Source organism: Ceratotherium simum, chromosome 12, assembly GCF_057802395.1.
Source record: "Ceratotherium simum simum isolate JZ-2026a chromosome 12, ASM5780239v1, whole genome shotgun sequence".
NCBI classification, from domain to species: domain Eukaryota; kingdom Metazoa; phylum Chordata; class Mammalia; order Perissodactyla; family Rhinocerotidae; genus Ceratotherium; species Ceratotherium simum.
The window spans coordinates 39,626,600-39,642,909 of record NC_141911.1 but is presented as its reverse complement, the minus strand read 5'-3'; the positions used below and the strand labels follow the sequence as shown (position 1 = coordinate 39,642,909).

The following is a 16,310-nucleotide window of genomic DNA, read 5'->3' as shown; positions in this document are numbered from 1 at the left end:
AGTGAAGTTAATCAAAAACCTGTGCTTTTAGTTCCTTGATTCTTTTGATCTTTATGCCATGATGTTTTACCATTAGAGTTAATGAACCAAAGAACAAGTGGGGAAAAAAAATGCAAGTTGCTTGCTTCATTGACAATAGACTGTTTATCTTCTGTCAGTTACTTTTTTTAAGGTACTAGAAGTCTTTTTCTTCCTCAGTTACTTTTTGGAGCATATACTTTATTTTATTGAATCATTTAATTATTCTCTCAATATTTAGTGGGATAATTTCTCTAGTTCATTGAATTCCATGCCAGTGCAAGAATTGTAAAACAGAGCTAGTCTGAAGCTAAGGAGGACGTTTGGTGCTTATCTATCTCCTCTCCTCCTCTTATTAAAGATACTTGGTGTGTAACACTTGGCAGCTACCCTCCCCTCCCCCCTTTTTTTGTTGTATCTTCAGATACAAATTAGAATAATTTTCTTTTAAAACTTTCTATGGGAATCTGGGATCTGAAAGTTATTGAATGGCAGACAGTGTATTTTGTTGATATTCACACAGTTAGATAATTACATGTTTCTTTACTAGATGAGGCCAAGATAAAGAAAAATGCCCATTGTTGTGCAATTGGCTAATTAGGTTTCCTTTAAGTATAAAGCGAGTTACACAGCAGTTAAAGGTATTTTAAAATTTTTTTGCTTTTTTCCTTTTAACGTTAAGGAGTACCACATAAGTTGCAAAATTAAATAGCCAGGTCAAAAGGAGTATTGTAAGAGAATTTTTCTCATTTGGCTTCTGGCAGTACTAGTAGAAATCCTTCCCGTGGGTGACACTCCATAGGGAAAGGTTCTGGATTTAGCACCCTGTTTTAAACTGCATTTTTATTAACTTCTGCAATCAGATCACGCCATAAGTCCAGCCTGACTTATGAGTTTGTAAGTGGCTTGAGCTCGTGAAATTGAGTTTTGTTTTTTTGTAATTAGCAAATATTTGCATAGTCTTTTAAAAAAATTCAAAAGTTACAGTTTTTCATTAAAGAATGTTTGAAAAGTTTAGAAAAGTAGGAGAGAGATTACTAACCTTCCAAATCCAGCCACTATTAATATTTTGGTATATTTACATAGTTGTTCATGTTATATATACCATTTTATGTTCTGCCTAAGGTTTTTCCAAGTTATTATATAGTTTTTATGAACATAATTTCTCAAGGGTGACATAATATTCTATTGAGTGGATTGTACTGTAGCTTACTTATTTTCCAATTAATAGATATTTCTTTTTTTCCCTATAACAGATAATGCTCTGATGAAAATCTTTGTGCAGAAACTTTACCTTTCCAGTTTCGCATATTTCCTTAGAGTACGTTTCTAGAAGTGAAGTTGCTGGAACAATGATCTCAATATTTTTAAGGCGTCAAGGGGGTTCTTTACTAGATGGATGCTTTTTTTTTGGGGTCAGTGTGAAATGTTTGTATTTGGAGAAGAGGGAAGGAAATCTCTGTTTGCTGAGTCATGTTTTTATTTTGCACTTGAAACTGATAAGACCACTTAGCGTTTGACATAAACTAAAACAGGAAGTACAAAAAGAGGCAGAAAAAAAATGAGTTGTCTCGCCAAGGCCATAGTATCATGGACTCATCTGAGTCCCTGATGGGAGGTGAGTGACTTGTTTGATATGTATATTAAAAACTGCTTAACTCAAGTAGGCAAAAATTAGTCATCAGCCTGCATTTTGTTTCATCTATGCACATTTATATGTAAGGGTTTGTGATCTTGTCACTTTAGTTTTTGTGAGTGGCATGAAGAGATTCACCGTCTACCTGGCCCCTGCAGTGTTTGGAGGCAGTTTTTTGTTTTGTTTTTTGTTCTCTGCATGGAGAAGTCTTCCTGTATTGAGGACATCACCGTAGCTGTCTTTCTGAAACATAGATGTAATCACGTCAATGCTCTGATTTGAAACCTTCCCCTTGTGCACAGGATAAGATGTATCACAGGCCCTTCCGTTTTGCCCCTGACCTTCTTATCAGCCTGGTATTGTCTCCAGCCACCTTGAACCCTAGCATTTCTGTTATGTGTCTGTTAGAATTAGCCATTTAGAAAAGTGGTCGAAAAATTGAGGCTCTAGAGCCAGACAACATGGGTTCAAATCCTGGCTCTGCCAGTTACAACTGTGTACGTGAACTTTGGACAAGTTATTTAACTTTTCTATATTTCACTTTCCTTACCTGTAAAATGAGGACAATGATAGCATTTACTTCTGAGGGTTTGTTGCAAAGATTAAACTAGTTAATAGGTGTAAAGTGCTTGGAAGTGTCTGTCGTGTAATGATCACTCATAGTCCTAGCACTATTGTTGCACAGAATTCTCTCATCCTTTCAGGCTTCTCTGATATTTCCTCTTTGGCAAAACTTCCTGAAATCTCTGGAATTAAATGTTCTCTCCTTTTCTGTTTTTATATATTATTGTTTATACCTGTTTTAGAGCTTTTATCACACGGTATTATAGTTAGTTTGTGGTGGGAAGATGCACAGGGCATGGGCCGCCTCCTCTGTGCTCATGGTCGACCTTGGTGCAGTCACGCTTCCTTCTGGCTGAGGCCCTGGAGAAGGCCTGAGACTTTTCAGTGCAATCCTTTAGCGTTAGCACGCAGGGAAACCAACTTTCCCCAGTGAGAGTTAGTTATTTACAGGCTGTGAGCTCCTTCAGGATGTAGACATCTTTCCCTCTGTCCCTTTTGTATAGCACAGTGCTGGGCACTTGGTCCAGTTTTGTTGAGTGAATGTCAATTTGAATAGTTAAAGGTCTGAAACAGTGGTTCTTAATCTCACCCCCTTACCCCCAACATACATGCCTTCTATAACTCACCCATCAGTGAATAGTTTGAAACAGCCCCAAGTGATTTTGATATAAACTCACCCCCTCAATTTGAAAATCATTGGCTAAAATATAAGAAAGCAATTTTTGGAGTAGAAGAAAAGGACATATTTCTTCTTCCTAAGAAAGAAGAAATTCCTAAGAAGAAATATATTCCCTGTGTAAATTGTTACCAGAAGACCAGAAAGAAGTTGTCTGTCTTGTTCTTTTGCAAAACTAACCTTTAGTAAAAGTAAATGATTGTTTCAGTAGGTACACTCTGACCAGTGTGACTTTTGATGATAGCATAATTCTGTTTTCTCTTTCTGTTAAATGAAAATAATACCAGCTTCAAAGGAAAATTTTTGCTAAATTTGGGTAAACCTCTTTACTTTAAAAAAGGGAACAACTTATTCCCTGCAGCCTATTGAATAATATTTATATTTATTCATATTTAATTGAATAAAATTGAAGCCCCACACTTGGCGTTCTCATTTCTTCAGGGAGCTAAATCATTCGTTAAAGAATCTGCTGTATGCCAGGTACAGTGCTGGGCTCCAAAGACAGGAAGATTGGATGCCTCAGCCATTTTCCTACGGTGAGGAAGACAGATGTGCAGATTGCCACATAGTAGCTATAGATGTGCACAGTTTGCTGTGACAGCTGTTCATAATCATTATCTTTTTAATTTCTGAAGATCAGTAATGATTTTCTCCTTTTATCCCTGTTATTGGTAATTTGTGCCTTCTCTTTTATTGATCAGTTTTGCTAGAAGTTTATCCAATTTTATTAGTATTTTCAAAGAACCAACTTTGATTTTATAGGTTTTCTCTGTTATGCTTTTTTTTTTTTTTTAATTTCTGCTCTCATTTCCTTCTACCTTCTTTAGGTTTACTGTTCCACTTTTTCTTTTTTCTTGTGGTGGATACGTAGAACATTAGTTTTCAGCCTGTTTTTCTTCTCTAATATATGCATTGAGGACTATAAATTTCCCTCTAAGCATGGCTTGAGCCACATCCTACAGGTTTTGATGTGTAGTATTATAATCATTAAGTTAAAAATGTTTTCTAATTTCCACTCAAGTTTCTTCTTTGACCCATGGGTTATTGAAAAGTGTAGTTATTTTCAATAACGATATTTTTGTTATTGATTTCTTAGTTATACTATGATCAAAGGACATATTCTGTATGGTTTTGATGTGTGTAGAGATTTGCTTTATGGCTCATTATATGGTCCATTTGGGTAAGTATTCCATGTCTACTTGAAAGTATTATGTATTCTACAATTGTTGGGTGCAGTGTCTAGGTACATGAATTGGATCAAGTTTTTAAACATGCTCTTAATCTTCTATATCTATTGGTTTTGGTTTGCTTGTTATATCAGTTACTGTGTTAATCTCCCACTAAGATTGTGGGTTTGTCTATTTGTCATTTTAATTCTGTCAGTTTCTGCTTTATATATTTTGAGACTGTTATTGCATAAAAATTTGGGATCGTAGTACATTCACGGTGGGGATTGACATTCCTGGTGGATCAACTCTTTTAACATTATGAAATGTTCTTTTTTAGATGCTTATTTTAAAGTCTATTTTGTCTGATTGGATAGCTCTGGCAGCTTTTTTGTTAGAGTATTCATAGAATAGCTTTTTCCATTCTTTTTCTTTCATCCTTCTCTGTCCTTGTATTTCATGTGTCTCTTGTAAGTACAATATAGTTAAGTGGTGCTCCCCATCCCCACCCCTGTCTTTTACTTGCATATTTAATTTGTTTATATTTAAGTAATTGCTAATATTTCAGGGATTAGATCTAAATCTTACTGTTTTCTATTTGTGCCATCTATTATTTGCTCCTTTTTTCCCTTTCTTATATTCTTTGCACTAACTGTATTTTAAAAAATAATTCCATATTTTTTAACTCCTCTATTACCTTTTTATAAAAAGTTTAAATTATTCTTTTAGTGGTTACTTTATTATGACATGACTTTAAAACTTATTGTAGCAATAATAATTTAATGCTTTACTACAGCCTGGGTAATACAGGGACCTTAGAACACTAACTTCATTTACCCCTTTCTTCTTTTTTTGCCATACATTTTTTTTTTTAATTATTTTTTTTTTTTTTTTTAAGGTATTTATTTATTTTTTGGTAAGATCAGCTCTGAGCTAACATCCATGCTGATCCTTCTCTTTTTGCTGAGGAAAACTAGCCCTGGGCTAGCATCCATGCCCATCTTCCTTTACTTTATATGGGACGCCGCCACAGCTTGGCGTGACAAGTGGTGCCTCGGTGCGCTCCCGGGATCCGAACCCCGGGCCGCCAGCAGCGGAGCACACACACTTAACCGCTACGCCACGGGGCCGGCCCCGTTTGCCATACATTTTAATTCTGTATTTTAAACACCACAGAGATTCCTATTATTGTTTTGTAAAATCAGTATTCACTGAGACTTACCTTTATTTACCCTTCTGGAGCTCTTCATTCTTTCTTGCAGTTCCTTGCTTCTTTCTGGGATCTTTTTCCTCTGGCTGATGAATGCTTGCTGGAAGCCAGTTCTCTCAGATTTTGTTTGGTGGAAAGCAGCTTTATTTCATAGTCATCTCCACATGATTTTTCCACTGAGTATAGAATTCTAAGTTGCCAGCTATTTATTTACATTTTGCTTGTTAAAGATGTCATTCCATTGTCTTCTTGTTTCCATTGTTTCTGTTGAAATGTCAGCTGTCAGCCTTATTGTACTTATTTGAAAGTAATGTATCTTTTTGAAGAGTTTGGTTGTAGGTTTTCAGCAATTTTACTGTGATGTGACATATCAAAACTTGTGGATTTATTTGTATTTATCCTTCTTGGAACTTTTAGGGCTTCATGAATCTGTGGCTGGATGTCTGTTGTCAGTTTTGGAAAATCCGTTGGCACTATCTACAAATATTGCCTCTGACAGTTTTTTCTCCTCTTCTCCCATCACCTTGGTTCAGTCCAGTATTAAGATGATTGTAGGCTGTGTTTCAGTGTAAAAACTGGTCCCATTTCATTTTTGCTCTTATGCTGGGGCATATTTCTTCAGGGGTCTCAACCGAACTCCTCATGAATTTAACAGGGCCTCTTTCTTGTCAGGCCCTCAACTCCAATTTTTTTGTCTCCTTAATACTATGAGACTACTGAAATCTCTGCTTAGTTCTTGAGCCTCTTTCTGCTTGGCTACTAGGTCTCTTGCTACTTATAGCATAGGCATTGGCAGATGCCTTGAGAAGAAAAGCAGTGAAGAATGATCAGCTCACTTCATTACTTTTCCCTTCTCTCCAGCATTTTGGCCCCTCGTGTCCTAAGTACCTTGGTTGCTCTTTGGTTCCTTTAAAAAGCTAGGCTTTTTTTTTTTCTTCTGTTTTGTTTGTTTTATTTAGCTTTTATAGTTATTTTTGGGAGGCAGTTGGTTTGATACATGCTACTGCTTAAGTTTGTGCAAAGTTATCCTCTTTAATCTATTTCACCTTTTGTGTTTTCATTGGTGAAGGGTAACTAGAAAAGTTTAAATGGGACAACTTCATTCAAGAATTTGGTACAGTATGTGTTCATGTGCTTCATTCCTTTCATGTCAATAAAAAGCAAATTTGAAAAAGGGGGAAATTTCCTACTTTACTTGCCCTGTTGCCCATAGATAAATGAATAAATACCCATAAATTGCTACATTTATATAGTAGAAATATAACTGCCCTTTTTTTTTAGCATGAAATACTTGAGAAACAAACTAAAAACAGATGTTAAGACTATTGTATTTTTATTTTTCCTGTTGCTTTCAGTTTTTGTTGATTGAGATGCCTTGACATATATTTTTGGATCCTATAAATGAATCTAAATATAAAACATTGCAATATCTGTTGAAAACTTGGATTTTTTTGTACCACGTCTATTGCTTGTCTCAGAACTCATATAAACAGTTACATACTACTGTTTAAACTATCTCAGTTTATTCATCTGTAAGATGGTAGTGGTTGTATTACTTAGCTGAGAGGATTATTTAAAGGATTAAATACTGTGTATTAGTCTGCTATAATACTGTGTATTGGGCTGCCGTAACAAAATACCATAGATTGGGTAGGTTAAACAACAGAAATTTCTCATAGTTCTGGAGGCTGGAAAATCCAAGATTAAGGTTCCAGTTTGGTTTCTGATTAGAGCTCGCTTCCAGGCTTGTAGAGGGCTGGCTTCTCTCTGTGTCCTCACGTGGCCTTTTCTCAGTGTGTGCCCATGGAGGGAGAGAGAGATCTCCTTTCCTCTTCTTATGAAGCCACCAATCCTATCAGATTATGGCCCCACCCTCCTGACCTCGTTTAACCTTAATTACTTCCTTAGAGGCCCCATCTCCAGAGATGGTCACCTTGGGGCTAGGGCTTCAACATGAGTTTTAGTGGGGGGACATAATTCAGTCCATAGCATACTGTAATACATAAAAGCACTTAAGATAGCACCTGGCCCATAGTAATTGTTTAATAAATTGTGGTTTTGTGGTACAGGTGATTTTAAACATTTTGTCCCTTTTTTCTTTTCTAGGTGCTGACTTTGGGTTACTTTTTGAAACGCTAGGAATGGTAATTTCTGCTTTCCTGGACCTCAAAACGAAGAAGCTAAAGAGAACCCTATGTAAATAAAGCGAAGTCTCTTCTGCATTTGGAGACTCCTTTATTTCACCAAATACCAGGATTATATAACTAGTGCAGTCATTATGAACGTGACAAGTTTATTTTCCTTCACAAGTCCAGCTGTGAAGAGACTTCTTGGGTGGAAACAGGGCGATGAAGAAGAAAAATGGGCAGAGAAAGCTGTTGACGCTTTGGTGAAAAAACTGAAGAAGAAGAAAGGTGCCATGGAGGAACTGGAAAAGGCCTTGAGCTGCCCGGGGCAGCCAAGTAACTGTGTCACCATTCCCCGCTCTCTGGATGGCAGGCTGCAGGTTTCCCACCGGAAGGGACTGCCTCACGTCATTTACTGCCGTGTTTGGCGCTGGCCCGACCTTCAGAGCCACCATGAACTAAAACCACTGGAATGCTGTGAGTTCCCTTTTGGTTCCAAGCAGAAGGAGGTGTGCATCAATCCGTACCACTATAAGCGGGTAGAAAGCCCTGGTAAGTGAGTCCTTTCGTATTGATGCATTGAGCAGATGCAGGTTATTTAAAATATCAGAATAATCCCTCCCCATGTTGTTAGTTGTCATTTTTAAATGTTATGGGAAAATAGGTAGGTTTGTCAGCCCTTGAATGTTCTGACAACTTAGTCCTCTCTTCTTAACTTTATTTCTTAGGAGCAGGGCTGTAAAAATTGTCCTAGCAGTACTAATACCTCGAACTTTTAATAAATTATTTTCTTTCTAAATTTGTTTTTTATATTTCCCATTGGTTCTGTGCACTTCTAGACAAATTTAGCTATGATTTTGTTTCAAGGGAGGAAAATTAGGAAAGGAAAGAAGCATGGTGTTGCCATCTACATACTTGAGGGAAGTACATCTTGAGGGTGGTTGCCAGTGTGACTTGTTCCATTTTATTCCTAAGAATAGCACCTTTTATCATCTCCGGTGGAATTTTGCTGTGGCATTTTATTCCCTATGGAGGGTAGGACGGAATTGTGTTCTGCCATGGAGTCATTTGATACTATTACTGTATTAGATATTCCTAATTTTTATATGTATGACCTTTTTGGGGGGTATAGTAAAGAATATACTTTAAAATTTGTATGGTTTTGCCCTCAAATTAGAATCCACATTTTAGACAGTTACATCAATTGGAGAGTGATTAGGCAGTCTTAAGCACTTAAATATCTTGTCAGATTGGAACCAGTTTTGTTGGTAGATTAGTTATTAATCGCTAGTGATTACAAGGATGCGCAAATGAGGCTGGGCGTTAGAATCACATGGCTCCCCTCCCGGAGATTCTGATTCTGGCATCGCCTGGTCATCTGTGTGTTTAACGAGTGCTTCAGGTGGTGCTGGTGTAGCTGTTGGATTGGTGTTTGCGAACTACTAAGCTAGATCGTGTAATAACATGGTTCTCAAATAAAAGGCTTCTGGGTTTTCTATGGAATATTTAAGACATACAAAAAGAGTTTAAAGACTAGGGAACAATGTAATGAACATCTTTGTATCCACCACCCAGTTTAAGAAATAAAAGATTACAAATAAAACTGAAACTCCAGTCTATGCGTCTCTGATCCCGTTCCCTTCAGTAACTGCTATTCTGAATTTGATGGTTAGAATTTGATGTTTACCATTCCCATGCATGCTTTTATACTGTTATTGCATATCTATGAATCCATGACAATATGTAGTGTTATTTTGTATATTTAAAAGTATTATATAATGATATTGGAGTATCCTTTTACAACTTGTTATACTCATTCAACATTATGTTTTTGTCATTTCTATATTATTTACTTTAGGATTACCTGTGAAGTTCTGTAAAAAATCTTCTGGAGATTTTATTGGAATTTCATTGATTGCATTTGAGGAAGGATTGACATAGTTATGCTCTAGAGCATGATATTTTTCTAAATTTATTTAGTTCTTTTCCTTTAAGTTTCCTCCATGAAGTTCTTGCACGTCTTTTGTTAGATTTATTTCTAGATAATGGTTTGGTTTTTATTGTATCCTTTTTAAAGTTACATTTTGTTACAGTTCTTGTTCTTGACTGGGACTGGGTTTGCTTTTTTCCGACAACTGCTGAATTCTCTTTATTCTAATATAGACGTTCTTTGTTGCTTGTTCCTGCTGTGATATAAATTTAAAAAAAAAAAAAGAAGCTCAACAAAGATACATGGTCTTCTTTTAGCCAGGAATCTAGATGGAGCTAAGAGTTTTGGAGAATAAAAAGTAGTGTATAAGTAATACGTACAAACAAGATTATTTAGATACATGATTTTTTGATCCCCATGGTAATTTTAAAAGGTATGTAAGGAAGATTCTAATCCTGCCTCACAAACGATGAAACTGAGGTCCCTATAAAGTGACTTGTGTGTCAGACAACTAAGATCACTATTTGGAAAACACTGTAGATATATTTTCTCCGCCCAGCCTCCCCCAACTCTACTCCCCGCTCCCAACGTTTCATCCTGTGCTGCAGCATTTGCCTCCTAGTCACCCCCTTCAGGCCATGACCTATGCTACGGAGAGGGTTGTTTTAAGATGCATGTTATGGTCATGTTATCTTCCTGCTTCTCATTGCTCTTACACAGAGCTCTGCACGCTTTGGTCCTTGCCTGCCTTTCTAGCTTCTTTTCCCACTCCTCCATGCTGTGTGTGCTTGAGTCATATGGAAACACTCCTTGCACTCTTCCTCTGTCTGTAGCTCGTTTCTCCTCCCTCTTTGCCTAGCTCACTCTTGTTTATCCTTCAGTTCTAGGCTTAATGGAGGGCAGCTTTGCTGAGACGCCTTTCTTGATGCGTTTTCCACCCCCCAGGGAGGCTAGGCTCTGTTTCCCGTAGCAACCTGAATTTCTTCATAATGTTCTTCACACTTAGAATTATCATTCCGTTGGTCTTCCTTGCAAGATAGTAAATAAAGTTCCACGAGGACAGAGATTATGTGTATTGTTAACATCTCTACTTTTAGCAGCTAGCCCAGTTCAATAAGTTTTTGCTGTTAAATGATAATACTGGTTTTAATTTCCCCGTATGGTCATTTGTCCATTTTTTAGAGATGAGTTTTCAGTCTCTACCCTTTGACCATCATCTTCCCTTCTTTGTTCATTTCATTGCTATTACTAAGACCTCTGACACAAGATGAAAAAATTTTTTTAAAAGTTAATACTGAGATGATTTTGTTACTCTTAATAACTTACATGTAAAAGATTTGATATGGAGTAGGTGGAGAACCAGCTAAAATAAGACGTTTTGAGACTCCACACACGTCATTTTATCCTCCCCTTTAGCCAAGAATCTGTTGAGCCACGCATTGAGCAGTTTTAGAAAACTTTGAGGCTGAGACCAAGATCTGTTGAATTTGAACATACCAGGATTTTACTTGTATTTTTCATATTGCGAAGTGGCTGACGTGGGAAGAAGAACAAATGGACTTTTTCCAGAGACCACTGTGAAGCAGCCCCTGCCCCGCATGGGGATAAACCTCACTAAATCAAAGCTCAAGGGGGCCTCAGCCCCCTACACTCCCAGAGTTGAATGGACATTTCGCCTCTGTAATGCAGCATGGAGCACACCTGGTTATTGTTTCTGTGAAATAGGAAAAAAGGGGTCTGGAGTTCTAAGCTGCAGATACACATCTCAGCACTGAATGACTTTGAACTATGGAACTATTTTACCTTAGGTAAATTATTTCAAAGAGCAATTGAGCAGTTCAAGCGTCAGACGGTTAGGTCTCACAAATTTGGTGTTTTCTGCTGAGGTCCCTGTTGAGACCTCTAGAGAAAAATTCAACAAAAATTGAGAGTCTCTAGAAGGTTTCCAGTTGCAGTTTTCAAAGTGTGTGGTCCCCAGACGAGCAGCAGCAGCATCACCTGGGAGCTTATTAGAAATGCAAATTTTTAGACCCTCCCACAGGCCTACTGAATCAAACTCTGGGCACGGAGCCAGCAGTCTGTGGTTTGAGGAGCTCTCCAAACGAGTCTGATGCAGGCTGAAGTTTGAGAACCACTGGTTTAAGGAAGGTATCCAGGCAAGTCATCAAGTCCAACTGACTAGATGAAGTTGTCTCTTATGGAAAAGAGATGCTAATGAGTTAGTCTTTGAAAATCGCTCATCATTTTGAACTTTGCATGTGTTCTGTTATGGGTATAAAATTGACTTTTTCCAGAATTTCCCTTCTTGCTGATATTCATTAAGATTAGCACTCTGATAAAATGTGATATAATAATTCTTTTGGGTATCTTTTAGTATCTCTGTTTCTTTGGCCAAAAACAATTTTATGGATTAAAATAATTGTAGTTTTTCTTTAACCTGTCCCATTTATTTTTTTAGAAGTAACAGAGTCTGAAAATTGTAGTGGGGAAAACCTGAAAGTTATAGAAACACTTTGAGACAACTTGTATTCGTCATAATTAACAATGGTGAAGAGTGTGATGGGGGAAGAACCTTCCTTTTGGTGACAGGTTGTACCTGACCGTTATAGAAAAATGCATCTTTAGGAAAGTAGAAAATGTTAAGAATTTCTTTTTCTGCAAATGTGTGGACAGTTACAGGAAAGAGAAAGTTCGTGCAGCTTCTGAAGACTATGACCCTGCTGATGATGTAACAGGTGACTGTTTACTTGGACTTTTAGTAGCCTTCAGAATCAAGGCTACTTATTAGTGGTTGGGTTAAGTGTAGGTTTTCTTTTTCTTTACCAAAGTAAATGCTGACGGTGGTAAAGTCAGTCATCTCGCTGTGGTATTGAGAAGAGCGTTCAGTTGCTATCTGCTGCTATTAAAATGCCTTCATGGAGACTTCTTGTCATTTGGCCGTTTTTTTTGTTATGTTTTTCAGATGGTTCTTGAAAATTATCTTCTGTACTTTGAACTTAATCAATTTAAAAGGCCATATTGAACTTGAGCTTGAAATTCTGAGCTTTCAATTTTGATCTTGAAAGTAAACACCCTTCCAGGTGCTTTCATTTTCAGCATGATGGCTTCCAGCTGTTTAAAATTAAAATACACCTAAAATCCTCTTCACCTGTTGACTGAATGCGAGTTTTGACTCTCTGGCTGCCTCAGTCACTGTGTAATTCGTGGCTTATAAATTTTACCTTAAAAAAGAAAGTCTTAGAATTATAGAAATGGAGAATGAATTGGTGGTTGCCAGAGGCTTGAGGAGAGGATGGGGCAGGAGGGGAGCGGGTGTAGCTATAAAAGGGATCCTTGGGTTGATGGAAAGTTTCCATATCTTGGCTGTATCAATGTCAATATTCTGATTCTGATGTTCTATAGTTTTGCAAGATGTTACCATTGGAGGAAACTAGGTAAAAGGTAGGCAGAATTTCTCTGTATTTTTTCTTACAGCTGCATGTGAATCTACAATTTAAAAAAATAGTGATCTGTGGGGGCCGGCCCAGTGGCACAAGCGGGTAAGTTGCGAGCGCTTCGCTGCGGTGGCCCAGGATTCGCCGGTTCAGATCCTGGGCAGCCACCAACGCACTGCTTGTTAAGCCCTGCTGTTGCGGCGTCTCATATAAAGTGGAGGAAGATGGGCACGGATGTTAGCTCAGGGCCAGTCTTCCTCAGCAAAAAAAAGGAGGATTGGCATCAGATGTTAGCTCAGGGCTGGTCTTCCTCACAAAAAAAAAAAAAAATAGTGATCTGTGAAAAGGCACCTAGATCAGCTCACAGCTCAAACAATCAGGCTAGTGCTTTTCCTCAGGAAAAGCTACTACTGTAGCTTTTGTACTTTGGAATGCAGCAGAGGTGCTCTATGCGAACTTCTTATTTTATCACAGAACATTAAAAAGACATACACTTCAGGATTGAGATTTAATAAAATTAATATATTTTTTTGTGTGTGAGGAAGATTAGCCCTAAGCTAATATCCGATGCCAGTCCTCCTCTACTTTATACGGGACGCTGCCAGAGCATGGCTTGACAAGTGATACGTCGGTCTGTGCTCGGGATCCAAACCTGCGAACCCCACGCCGCTGAAGCAGAGCACGTGAACTTGACAGCTACGCCACCTGGCTGGCCCCCTAAAATTAATAGTTTTAAAAACAAAAATCAAATCTTTTTTGTTTTTTGAGGAAGATTGGCCCTGTGCTAATATCTGTTGCCAATCTTCCTCCTTTTTTTTTTTTTCTTTTTTACCCTGAAAGCCCCAGTACATAGTTGTATATCATAGTTGTAGAGTTGTAGCTCCTCTGTGTGGGACACTGCCTCAGCATGGCTTGATGAGCGGTGAGTAGGTCCACGCCCAGGATCCAAACTGGTGAACCCTGGGCCACCGAAGTGGAGCCCGCGAACTTAACTGCTACACCACTGGGCTGGCCCCAAGTCTTTTTTTTTTTTTTAATGTGTTTCTTCATACTGTGAATGTGTTTTGACTTACGCCAATGATGCCAAAAACTTCTATCTAATTAAAGGTTCCTTTTTTTTTTTTAAGTTTTGTGTTAGTATATCCATTTGGAGGATATAATTTTCCTTCAAGTTTATCTGAGTGGTGATATGTAGGAGTCTGATAACTGAAGTTGTAAGCCAAATGTCAAGATATGATCATTATAAGCGTTTTGAAGATTTGGGATTAATTGGCAATAATATTAATTATAAAAATTAAAGCATTATGACCTATATATTCGAGTTCTCCAGAGAAACAGAACCAATAGGGTATATATATATATATATATATATATATACACACACACACCCTGATATATATATATCAGGAGATTTATTATAGGAATTGGCTCACAAGAGTATGAAGGCTGAGAAGTCCCAGAATCTACTGTCTGTAGGTTGGAGAACCAGGAAAGCTGCTGGTGTGGGTCCCAGTCCTAGTCCAAAGGCCTGAGAACCAGGAGCACCAATGTCTGAGGGCGGGAGAAGAGAGAAGCCCCAACTCAAGTAAAAAGAGCAAATATGTCCTTCCTCTGCCTTTTTGTTCTATTCAGGCTCTCAACAGATTGGATGATGCCCACCTTACGTTCGTGAGGGCAATCTTCTTGATTCAGTCTGCTGATTGAGATGGAGACACCCCCACAGACACAGCCAGAAATCATGTTTTGCCAGCTATCTGGGCATCCGTTAGCCCAGTCAAGTCGACACATAAAATTAACCACCACATCCTGTGTTCATCTACATCTAAATTTCTCTTCATTCAGACGTTTACAGCACATATACAACTCCTCAGGAACTGTGTCTATCCAAGAAGGACTGGCATTTAATTACAGCACAGTGTGCTCGATTGAATAGTAGAAGTATGGACCAGGGATGAGTCTGAGTGTGGCCACAAAAAAGCTCACTCAACTCTAACACTGGACATTGTGTTCCAGTCTGTGGTGGCGCAGATATATGCATATATGTATATTTCATTGTACAAAGGATTTAAATCAGTTTATAAGAAGACATGCAGTAAAATAGAAAGTATTACTAATAAAGTAGACCAGAGAAAACGAATTAGAATGGAAAGTCAAGACTAAGGAAAATTAGCATGTATGTTCCGTCAGAGTTACTAAGATACAGATACAGTGCTCTATAGAGTTACTCTGTTGGTAATCCTAGTCTGGATGGTTCCCTAATACTTTTGGTGTGGGGGAGAAATGTGTTATGACATTGAGATGAAGGAAGAATGCTTTAAAAGCTGTAAAAGGTACCTTTTGAAGCATTTGTGCCTGAAGGGTGAGTGGTGGAGAAGAGCCATTGAGGCAGTTTGCAGAGGCTTCCTGCAGAAGGGACGCCTCGGGGCGAGGAGCGTGTCCCCAGCCTTTGCAGTTGGCCTTCCACAGTCCACTTGGGGCTCCATTCTTCTGTCCACGTGGAAGTTCTGTTTTGAAAAAGCTTTTGGTCACTAGTTCTGCTTCAGTCCAAGCTCAACACACAGCCAACTGGACCTGGAGTTTAGATGGTGAATTTTTCTCCAAGGTATTATTGGCATTTGGCTTGTGTTTGATAATTTCATCATTGCTGTCTACAATATTAACTAGAAACAGATGAAGTAATATAATCATGAGTAGGATTTTATACCTAAATCTTTTAGTGGATTCCATATTCTTAAATCCAAGGCAAAATGTGAAGTTTATTATTCTGATTTTTTTTTTTCCTGAGCAGCTGTTCCTAGAGCATTATTTGGGGCATTGGTTTTGTGTATTTATTAATTGATGAACATATGGAAAGTTAGCAGTTACTAGTTGTGTTACTTTTACATAAATTGTAAAAGTAAGTAAATTGAAGCAGACATCTAGACAATTATGTGATTCATTTCTGGGTGGAATTTTTCTGTTGCCAAATCTATTCCAATTTGAAATTTTAGGTGCTCTACAGATTATACAAAGTATCTTTCTTAGACTTTTGCTTTCCTGTCTGTTATTCTCCATTTCATTCTTTTTCTATCTCTGCAGTATTAGGTGGGAAGAGAAGATATTTTCAGGTCTCACTGATTTATTTCAAGTTCAGCATTCTTCCACCCACCACTGCTGAACACTAGCCAGCTAGCAGCTGTTAAAAACAAAGCACAAAAAAACATGGCTGATGGAAAAAGAGCAATTTTGAAAACCATAAAAAAAGTTTGTCATAAAAATGAAAGAAGTAGTGTATACAATGATTGCAGTTGTGTGAAAATAATATTTTAAATTAAAAGGAAAACTCTGGCTAAAAATACTTCCAAGACTAGCTTTGGGTGAAGCAATATTGAGACCAGTGAGTTGTACTTTTTGGTTTATTATCCCCACATGTGGATCATCCTCAGACAGTGATTTGTGGTAGGTCTGAGAATGTTTTGTCTGGTTGGGGTGAGGGAATCACAGATGATTTGCCCCCGATGTTGGGAGTACCCTATACTCTCTACGGACACTTGGAAAAGTGAGAGAAACC

General features: G+C 37.9%; 1 protein-coding gene across 2 annotated transcripts in view; it reads left to right on the top strand.

The window, feature by feature from the left end:
• Window positions 1–16,310, top strand: part of SMAD1 (SMAD family member 1) — an 80,228-nt gene that overhangs the window by 29,087 nt on the left and 34,831 nt on the right. For both annotated transcript variants that reach the window (XM_087437569.1, XM_087437570.1), the window contains exon 2: window positions 7,377–7,948. In XM_087437569.1, the coding sequence (XP_087293695.1) occupies window positions 7,549–7,948 (400 nt within the window). In that variant the 5' untranslated portion in view covers window positions 7,377–7,548. The remainder of the gene's footprint in view (window positions 1–7,376; window positions 7,949–16,310) is intronic.